The 10,267-nt window shown below is 29.4% G+C and overlaps 2 protein-coding genes across 10 annotated transcripts in view; both read right to left on the bottom strand.

Annotated features, from left to right (window-relative positions):
* Nucleotides 1-794: 794 nt before the first annotated feature.
* On the bottom strand, nucleotides 795-1,777 carry LOC102679296 (A-kinase anchor protein 14-like). Its single transcript, XM_006618629.2, has 4 exons — nucleotides 1,689-1,777; nucleotides 1,425-1,610; nucleotides 1,219-1,356; nucleotides 795-1,115 (listed from the first exon to the last, which is right to left on the bottom strand). The coding sequence occupies exons 1-3, from the start codon at nucleotides 1,710-1,712 to the stop codon at nucleotides 1,237-1,239; spliced, it is 330 nt and encodes a 109-aa protein (XP_006618692.1). The 5' UTR covers nucleotides 1,713-1,777; the 3' UTR covers nucleotides 795-1,115; nucleotides 1,219-1,236.
* Nucleotides 1,778-2,078: 301 nt separating this feature from the next.
* Nucleotides 2,079-10,267, bottom strand: part of LOC102679590 (protein furry) — a 21,975-nt gene continuing 13,786 nt past the window's right edge. For 6 of the 9 annotated variants that reach the window (XM_031511909.1, XM_031511914.1, XM_031511908.1 and 3 more), the window contains 22 exons: nucleotides 10,027-10,131; nucleotides 9,821-9,955; nucleotides 9,483-9,751; nucleotides 9,280-9,406; nucleotides 9,019-9,209; nucleotides 8,227-8,864; nucleotides 7,989-8,154; nucleotides 7,589-7,898; nucleotides 7,191-7,494; nucleotides 6,577-7,085; nucleotides 6,167-6,475; nucleotides 5,899-6,067; nucleotides 5,278-5,450; nucleotides 5,133-5,207; nucleotides 4,959-4,994; nucleotides 4,310-4,483; nucleotides 4,067-4,204; nucleotides 3,802-3,983; nucleotides 3,543-3,735; nucleotides 3,217-3,474; nucleotides 2,632-3,133; nucleotides 2,079-2,549 (listed from right to left, as the gene is read on the bottom strand). In XM_031511909.1, coding sequence (XP_031367769.1) covers nucleotides 2,386-2,549; nucleotides 2,632-3,133; nucleotides 3,217-3,474; nucleotides 3,543-3,735; nucleotides 3,802-3,983; nucleotides 4,067-4,204; nucleotides 4,310-4,483; nucleotides 4,959-4,994; nucleotides 5,133-5,207; nucleotides 5,278-5,450; nucleotides 5,899-6,067; nucleotides 6,167-6,475; nucleotides 6,577-7,085; nucleotides 7,191-7,494; nucleotides 7,589-7,898; nucleotides 7,989-8,154; nucleotides 8,227-8,864; nucleotides 9,019-9,209; nucleotides 9,280-9,406; nucleotides 9,483-9,751; nucleotides 9,821-9,955; nucleotides 10,027-10,131 — 5,127 coding nt within the window. In that variant the 3' untranslated portion in view covers nucleotides 2,079-2,385. The remainder of the gene's footprint in view (nucleotides 2,550-2,631; nucleotides 3,134-3,216; nucleotides 3,475-3,542; nucleotides 3,736-3,801; nucleotides 3,984-4,066; nucleotides 4,205-4,309; nucleotides 4,484-4,958; nucleotides 4,995-5,132; nucleotides 5,208-5,277; nucleotides 5,451-5,898; nucleotides 6,068-6,166; nucleotides 6,476-6,576; nucleotides 7,086-7,190; nucleotides 7,495-7,588; nucleotides 7,899-7,988; nucleotides 8,155-8,226; nucleotides 8,865-9,018; nucleotides 9,210-9,279; nucleotides 9,407-9,482; nucleotides 9,752-9,820; nucleotides 9,956-10,026; nucleotides 10,132-10,267) is intronic. The other 3 variants (XM_006618631.2, XM_006618636.2, XM_031511910.1) reach the window with 2 other exon arrangements.

Genomic DNA, 10,267 nt, shown 5'->3' with positions numbered 1-10,267 from the left:
TAATGAAAATGTAAATGTATTGGTAAGACGATTATTAACACTGCACTTGATTGGCTCGTTTCCACTTGTATTTTGGAAATCAATCTTTTTTGACCTGCAACCTGCTAAATCAAAAGATAATGATGAATAATGTAATGATTACAATAAGAAAAATATAACTTTTAACGTATTGAAACTAATTACAAATAATTCATATTTTTCTTATTAATGTATAATATTAAATATAAGTATTAATTAATATTTAATATAAATATGTATCATATATAAATAATTTTTAGACATTGATGAAATATACTATAAAAGTATGGTATCAAGTATAAATATATTTTTATAAGATATATAAGATAAATATTATTATCCAATTAGTAAAATTAAAAAATTACATGACACGTGAATCGAGATAGATATGCTCGACACGTGGTTGTCGATATTCCAGGCTCCTGCCGAGAAACTCAGACCTCCCAGTGTCATTCGACCACCATGTGCATGAGCACTCGGTAAAATCCCTCTCAGGTTTTGAAATTGTCTTCTATTTGTCGTAGTATCACCAAAACCGAATAGTGTGTAAAAAACACAGAGAAATCGTTCGAAAGACCAACGCACGGATTACACCTCCTCGGTGTGCTCGATGAAAATTTAAATAGATTCTTTCGAAGCGACAAGTGCGCGGCATGTACTCCGCGGGAGACTTCGAAATTACTTTTTTTACTAAATATATTATATAAAAAAATTAATCTATAAAAAAAATCTAACTAAGAATTGTAAATAAATATGATTAATGAATGAGAAATGAGTTCATATTTTAAAAATATTATATTTTATATAATTTATGTCGGTCGGTAATTGTAAGCGTTTAAGTCACGCTGAAAACAATAGTTGCCATAGTTGTATTTTCCTTTGTTGGTTGTCACCTGCTCTTACTGCTTAACCAATTGGAGTAAACTTATATGCGTCTGCCATTCAACCAGAATACACAAGGCATGTGCTCCTTTTAGACGAATATGATACGCTTACTTTTACGACACTTTGCATATGCCTCTTAAATTCGTTATTATTTACTCTTGCTAAACGCTTTAAACATAATTAAACTATAATTGCACAACGTATTTTACTCACTGAAATCAATTAAGATTTAATATAAAATATGTTATAGCATTAAATCATATAATGTTATACATATGTCATGTAATAAAAAAATAATTTGTATTAAAAAATTACTAGTTAAATTAAAAGCTATTAAAAATCAATAGTCTTGAATATTATTGTTTTCATATCTAAAATATCATAAAGCCATTTAGGTCTAAAAATCATATTTAATGAATGCTTAAATTGATGTCCTTCAAAAACATATGTAATCTAAAAAAAAAAATAAATATGTTATATAAATTTATTTTATTATTCTATAGATAATAAAACTAACTCACATCGGCAGGATAATGAGGTGGATAAATGTAACTTATTGCTACATAAAAATATACACTGACTGTGACCATTGGTTCGGGAAATTCAGGAGTAGGTACACTCCAAATAACTTGATATGTGAAAATTTCAACTCTTTGTTTATACTGAAGACCAATAAAATTTATATGAAACATCCAATCCTTTAAAGCCTATAAGAATATTATGTAAAAATATTCAACTAAAGATTTATTATGACTAAAAATGTTTAATAATAAATAAATTCTGACTGATAAGGCATTCCACGATTTCATTTCACTTGTTATGGATTCTAATCCATTTCGTGAGTTGAAACTACCACATGTAGCCCATTCATTACCAAAATAGCCTAATTTTCGAAAACTTACATTATCGTCAAAAGTGAGATCACCCTGTTTCGAAAAATTTATATTATATTATAAAATTAAATGAAAATAGTTTTTTACAAACCAAATTATCGATTATTGAGAATGTATTCAAAATTGCTTGATTAATGAATCTTTTAATAAAATCCGTTGTAGTACGATAACTTTGATATTCATGATCAACATATTTAACTCGAATATTGAAATGTGATGATTCTTTACATACAAGCATATTTTCAGGATTTTAAAATCGTAGAAAAAAATATTTGTCAAAAATTCGAGTTTTCAAAAATTTATTTCACCGAACTTACATACGTCATTGCGTTCGTGTTAAAAAAAGAAACGACAAAATCGACGATTTCGTGCTTCCGCTCGTGCATATTTTTCTAATTCCTATGACAATTACATCGCGATATATATACATATATATATATGTATATGTATATATATATGTCTATAGTTGTATACATAGTTGTATACAAGATACATGAATAAAACGCATGATACAATTAAATTATATGAAGACTTGAATTTAAACAAATAACTGTCTATAATATGATATAATATTAAAATTTATGTTAAGTTAACAGTCATTTTTCGTATTATTAGGATGTTCATGTTGAGATCGTGCTGCTTTTGTTGATGCTTCCAAGCCTGTAACAGCTGCTAAAACTTGGAATAAACTTTCCATCAATCTACTAAATATTTCCGACATTTCATCGTCCTTTCGTGTAACTACAAAAATATCTAAAGAAAAAAACAATAATTAATTTTTGAATTATTTATCTATTTCAAAAAAGTTTGATATTAATATTTTTTAGTATATTACCAGATCTATCTTGTCCTAAGTATTTGCAATACATATTAACAGCAGTTGTTACATCATCATCATCATGAAAAGGATCTCCTGGCCATTGTGCTCTATGTAATCTTACAGCTTCAAGAGCAGGAGACCATCGTGCATTTCTAAGTAATTCTGCTACACGAGCAACTTCTTCAACAGCACCAGTACCGGGTAAAGGACTAGGACTAGGTGTTGGAGTTGGTGTTCCTCTTTCACTTTCTGTACTTTCTTCGAGTGCTCTGCTCAAAGCAACTTTCATATTTGCAATTTCTGCAGATATATCTTGAAGTGGAATTTGTACATTTCTTGCAGCGTTCATAAGAGTGCTTAACATCTTGTTTGAAGCTTCAATCAATAATAGCAGTTGAAGATGAAGTTTATAAAGTGCTCTACCTAAGTCTAAGAGCATTTCTTCAAGACCTGTTTCTGTTGTATGACTACCACCTAAGGCTTGAAGTTTTGCTGTTGCTTTGGCTGCTTCTAAACACTATAAAAAATAATAAATTATAAATTATAAATTAAAAAAAAAATTAATAATTATATATGTATATTTAATAAAGAATTATTTACTTCGGTAGCATGATCTTTTTTATCAAGAAATGTTTCAAGATGTTCTTGAATTTCTAACATTCCAAATCGTAAGGATTCGTTTAATCTTTGATTTGCAAAAATAGCAATCGAGAACCAAATTAAAGGTGGTTCAGCTTTTGAGCTAAGAAGTTCCGCATGACTAGATAAATGATAGCCTAATTGAGTGGAGGCAGAACTGCCATTACACAATAAGGCACTAGCTTCTCGTGTGAGAGTAACTGATTTACTGCTTACATCCTGAGTATAATAATATACGATATTAAAAATTTCATATTAATATATAACAAGTAATGTATAATATTTACCCTTAAAATTCTACTCAATAATTGGAAAAAGTCTAAGGTATTGTATAGCGATTGTGTGATAAGATTTTGAATCTGTTGACGCCAAATTTCTTCTGCATCATCTCTTACAACTTGTCTAAAAGGCATTAACGCTGACAGATTTGGTGATGCATTACAAGGTGTTACATCTCCTAAATCTCCTGCACTAGAACCACTGGATAAAAATAACAAATAAATATCAATAAAATAAAACTTTTATTTATTTTAATAAGAAACTTACGATGTGTCAGACCTTGTCGAAGAATCGTGACGTGTACGACTAGGTATTAGAGATAAAGAAGATGGTGGAAACATTCCAGGAATATTATTTGTTTCCTGTCCTGTTCCAGAACCACCAGGTACTTCATCTAGAGGTGATTCTGATCCAGCTTCATCATCTGATGATTCTTCCGTAACACCGCGCTGTAATTTTAATATGTATTCAATTGTTTTTCATTTTATTTCAACTTGTTTCAACATACTATTTAAAATCAATTTTTAAATACCCGACTAGTGTGTTTACTAGATGATTGAGTCTTTTCACTTAAACTTTCTTCAAATTGCCTTATACTTGATTCTCTCTCTTCTCCTTCGCTAAGAGGACGACGCCTTACTCCCCAGTTAAAATTATCCGTACTTTCACCCTATGATATAAAAATTAAATTTATTTAATTTATTTTAAATTTATTTTAAAATTATATTGAATTATATAAATATATAAGTAAAATATGTTAAATTACAATACTTACTTCAACACTTTCACTTTCATATTCAAGAAAGTCAAAGTCTTTAAATACACCAAATTGTTCATCATCTCTTCTGGAGCCTCCACTTAAATCATTATTTGCACCAGAAACTTCTTCTGTTGAGGAAGCCATAGATGATTGCCTTTCCATTAAATCTGAACTTTGACTGAATATCACCTGTATTAAAAAAGTTTATTTTTAATTAAAGAATAAATATAAAAAATTAAATTAAGTAACAGAATCTTTATCTGACATATCTTAATTTTTATCTTTACTAATGCTGTGTACTTTAGCAATTATTGTGCATTTTCGTGTTTAATATTGAACTTTTTATATAAATATATGTCGCTTCGACTATATAGCAATAATGTAAAAATTACAATAATGCACGCGCAGATTTGTATTTTTATATACGATATTTTTCATACAATTAACATGCTACATAAAGATATACTATACATTTATAATCCTACAAAGATTGAAATAATTTTTTTTCATTTTCAAAATTTTGTGCAAGTTAAATTATTTGCACGAAGCATATAAAAGCGTGAATATAATTATATTGATAGGACATCACATGAGTATGAGTATAAATAGATGTTTTTTACTCTTGTGATAATGAGTGCAGATTGCGTTTAAAGAAACCTGTTACCTTGCTATATAATGTCATTGAACTAATGTGTTCATCCTAAAAAGGAGTATAGAACCAGAGTCAGTGAAAAGATACCGTTTTTTTTCTTTAGACTATTGGAATTAAATATATATATACATATATATTTATAACACATTTTTTCGAAAAAAATTTTCAGTTTAAATATAAACTTACAGATGGACTCTTTGGTAATCCAACACGTTGACCACATGTTGTTAGAAGATTTACCAAACATTCTCTAACACGACCCTGAAATTTTTTAGATTTTTATATTTATAATATTTATAAATTTTAATTTATATTCTATTGTTAATCTAACCTGTGACATCCATGGTCTTTTCCAACCAGAAACAGCATTACTATCAGCTGGTGAAAGGGATAATGAACATCGAGGAGAACTAAGCGATTTTTCCTCAACACCCTGACGTATTAACCATCGTCTACCAATTACTGGTGTTTGTGATAAATCAAAGGTGAAATCCATAGTTCTTCCTATATATAAATAAACCAATTTATCTTTATAGGGGAATATAAGAAAGGAATATAAGAAAAAATTAGGAATAATTAATTAGTTATTAAATAATATTCCTAAAATATTTTTTACCTTTTCGAAAAATTTTAAAAGTTGAAAAAAATAATGCGTTTGAAATATAAAATGATAAAATAAAAAAAATTTATAAATAAGATTTTTTTGAAACGAACTACATAATCGTAATATGATAATTTTATGATTTAATTTTGATTAAAAAAATAATAACTATATTTCATGAATAATTTACAATTTATTTTTATTATTATTTTTATCGCAACCTGAGTATCATCAGATAAGCAATCCATGCAGTGAGTGTTTGGCATTGCAAGAGGAAAAACATAACTTAATTTATTTAAACTTTTAATGTTTATATCCATGCAAAAAATGTTTTAACGAATAGTGTTTTACCGGGTAATTCTTTTTTAGTAAATATCTCAGTATCAGTAAAGCTTGGATGTGGAGATGCTATTGAAGATTCCCAAGATGATCCATGTACTGATATAGGTGGTGCTACCAAAGTTGAGGATCTTGTGACTACCAATTTTAATATTTTAAGGGCTTCTTTCCAATGAGGACCCTAATATTACATTTATTATTCTATAATTGCTTGTAAAAAAACTAAATAAAAATATTATGATTTATTTTTTTAACAATCAAAAAGAATTTTTATCCATACCTCAACATATTTTGAAATCACTCTAAGAAGTTCAGTATTGATTGGTTGTGCTGCTTGTGAAGCTAAATCAACATAATGTAACATACAATGTATAATACTAAGTACAGGTAAAGCAACACTTCCTGGTCCTTTTTCCAATACTTCTACCAAAAAAGCAAGCATATTGAAACTAAGATGAGCATATGTATCATATAAGTATTTGACGACGCATTTAGTCCATTGAAAACTTTCTTTGCTGAAGGTACGTCGACTATATAATGTCATAACAGTACCCAAATTTTCTAATTTTTTTCCTTTTTCTGCACTCATCTATAAATGAAAAATATATTATACATGTAGGAACTTTTTATTTATAAAAAAAATTATATAATAATATTATTATTATATAATAATTATATAATAATAATTACTTGTGCAATGTTTTCTGCACTTCTAATACACAATTCATTAGCATCTTCATAATTTAAAAGCATATACGGAAGCAACGATACAACGTTCATTGGAAACGCAAGACTCTGAGTAGGATCAACTACTGGCAAATCTAATAATGGTGTAAATTGAGATAATAATGTTACAACAGGTTCATATGTATTAGGACTGGTACATCCTTTCAATAATAATGCATGTACACCAGGAAATGAAGTCCATCTTAGTTGTTGTTGTAATTTTTCAACTTTATCTCTAGCATCTGGTCGATCCAATGGTAATCTATGAAGTACACGACTAAGTAGTCTCAAAGCTAAAAGAAATTCATGTTCATAATCTGATTCAAGCAAAGATACTGATAACCAGAACAATTGTGCTAATATAGTCATTTTATCATCTTGTGTTGCAGAATCACCCAATAATTTTAAAGATTGAGCCGATCTCGATCGTGAAAGATTAGAATTAGGATATTTATTACATCTGTTATCTAATTCTATAAAGAAAATTAATATAGTATTACACTTTACAATTAATATATGTATATGTATGTACGTATGTATATATATATGTATAAATAAGATATTCAAATATTACAAACCTTTTATTTCACTTGCTGCTGAATTACCACCACTTGATTTTTTCATACAATAACTAACTGAATAACTAGTACTTCTTGTATGACCACCTTGATTTAAATGAGAAAACATATGTGGACCAGCTGGATATCCATTACCTCCTCCTGGACTTCGTTTTCCACCAATCAAACTGCCTGAAGCAGGATCTTTATTATTTAAATTTGGAGTAGATTTAAATATTTCTTTCATAAAATCGAGGGGTCGAAAATCAGATTCTAATGAATCAACAGCTGCTTCAAGTGTTAATAACAGTTCTGTTACATAACCCTATAAAATAACAGAATTGTAACTATTGTAAATAGTATTTATAATATATCTAATATTTTTATATTTAATACTTAAAATTTAAAATATCACATACTTGCATATCTTCTCCTTGTTCAGCAACTGTTTCAACCAATCTAGACAGAATATCAGATAACATTCGAGATGTTATAGGAACTCGTAATGCTCTAAATACTTGAAGAGATCTTCCGGCATAATGTCTAGATGAACAAGATAAACCTAATTGTAATGCAGTTTGTGCCCATCGTTGACTAACCAATGCATGGGGCAAAGAATCTCTAAAAACTCGTAATACATGTCGCAATAATACTGTTAATTGTTCAGCACTGCGAACCCACCAAACTTTAGAAGTCATATCTTCATAATTCCACAATGGTTGATTTATTCTATTAAAAAAAACATACTTATAAATATTTACAAAAATAAATATTTAACAAATGTATTTTATAATATATTATAATTATCTATAAATATACCTAGAAGCTAAAAAATTGATCAAAGATTTGATTACATCTTGGATTGGCATATTTGGACCTGGTTGTGGACCAACCCAATTATTTGCATCTTCTGGTGTAACAATAACAGGTGGTACTGTATTTGTTGAACCTGATGTTGAAGGCCAATTATGGCACATTGGTGATTCTATGACATCAATTTTTATATTAGTTTTATTTATTATAAGAATTCATAAAATTATAGAAAAATATTTCTCACCATATGTATGAGAATTCGAATAATCTTTACAGTTGTCCATAATTGACTGATTCACATGATTTATCGATAATGGAGGAGTAGATGTTGAATTAGGAATAGGTGAATGAGTAGGCGTTCCATTATTAGAAGAAGGAAATGGTGGCGGAGGAGGAGGAGGTGGTGGTGGTGGAGGTGCTGAATTAAAAATAGAAGATTCTGGTGGTAGAGGTGGCGGAGGTGGTGGTGGTGGAGGCGGAGGTGGAGGAGGAGGTGAAGAACAAGGTGGTGGTGGTGAAGATGATGGAGGAGATGTTGTAGGAGGCGGTACTGGAGGTGGACCATATAAATAACTGTCAAATTCTGGATCAATCTCAGTAAAGTTATGTTCAAGTATTGGCAAAGCTGGAGTAGAAAGCCCTAAGCCCAATTGTTCAGTTCTTGATGCCAATAATACCCGTGCTACGCCGAGATGATCTCGATGATCTCCGAGGACAACCAATAGATTTAACAAAAGACAACGGCAGTGATCCCTTACAAGAGGTCTTGAATGATCCAATCCAAGAAAAACTATATGTAACATTAAAGGAACATGGATAGCCCAATCAAGTTGTATACCATCAACGATAACATCAGTAAGTAGCATAACGGCAATGTTGCATCTGCAATTTATAAGAATAATTATAAATATAATAGAAATGTTTTATGTTATATGGAAATATTCTTATTTTTTATCGTAAACAAATTTTTTATTATCTGTAAAGATTATTCTAATATGCAAGTTAGATAAAATTATAATATAATTTTGCTTCTCACCTATGGAACCCACTTATAGGCTGTGAACTATCTGGTAGATACTCTGTTAAAGGTGCAAAATATCCACCGTATTCAGGCATTGGTAAAGGATGTGGCTGAGGAATATCGAACTTTTCACCGCCACATGATATTTTTCCATTTACTCCTGCGGGTCCATTTCGTGTACCATAACAAGATTCGTCTGTAGTTAACTGAAATTAAATATAAATTATATAAGAGTTATGAAACAGAATAGAATAAAATAAATAAATAAAAATGTACTTCGGCTTCTGTCGTAGGAGTGGACAAATCATCCGGAAGAATTGGCGGACCGCTCGCAGTCCTTGTTTTTTCCGCCCTTGGGGTTTGAAATCCAGCAAGTGCTCGTAATGCAGTATCAGATTTGGAACTATGAATTAAAATATATATGTTAAATTAATTTCCTTGAAAAAATATTATACAAAATTGTCTGATATGAATCTTACCCAGTTTTAACAGGATCTTCCCCTGAATGTCTTTTAGTATGAATGGTACCTTTTTCAACGCCTAAATCACGTGGAGGATTTCCAGGATCAGCAACTGGAGCATCACTATGAGAAGAAGCTTTTCTCATACTGGTTAATCTATAGAAAGGTGGAGTTTCAGTTCTTTCAATTAGGCAATTTAATGTTTCAACTGTTTGTAATTCAATCATCATTTCATCTACCAAACGATCTGGTCGAGCTCTCGCTAAATATAAAACAACGCGTTTTGCCTATAATAGAATTAATAATTTAATTAATTGAATAAAAATAATAAATTTTCTAATGAAAAGATGACATACATATGGAAGTAGTTCTTGTGGAGCCATTCCAGAGACAATAATTAAATAACGAATGATTACTTTTAAATTATTAGGCCAACAACCACATAAAGTTGCCCAAAGTTCTTCCATTTCTTTAGGATGCTCATCAGAAAACTATAAAATAAAATTTCTATTATTATAAAATTACTAGTAATCAATCAAATGTTACATTTCATACATAATACCTTAGCAGTTATGTAAAATAAATTGTTCAACACCATTTCTGTTGCTTCAGCAGTACCCCAACCCTCTCTTCGTGCTCCACTGCGTGATATATCAGTCGCATAGTACTGTTATAAAAATATTTTAAATTGTAAATATCGATAAAATAATATTTGTTATTATATATAAAAAAAAATTATCAATCAATTTAAGTTTTTATACTTTTATTTAAGAAAATTATGCATATGTAAAACATACTAAAGC

This window comes from Apis dorsata, unplaced genomic scaffold (assembly GCF_000469605.1).
Source record: "Apis dorsata unplaced genomic scaffold, Apis dorsata 1.3 scaffold_365, whole genome shotgun sequence".
In the NCBI taxonomy this organism is placed as follows: domain Eukaryota; kingdom Metazoa; phylum Arthropoda; class Insecta; order Hymenoptera; family Apidae; genus Apis; species Apis dorsata.
The sequence above is the reverse complement of the archived record's forward strand: the minus strand, read 5'-3'. Positions and strand labels throughout refer to the sequence as shown.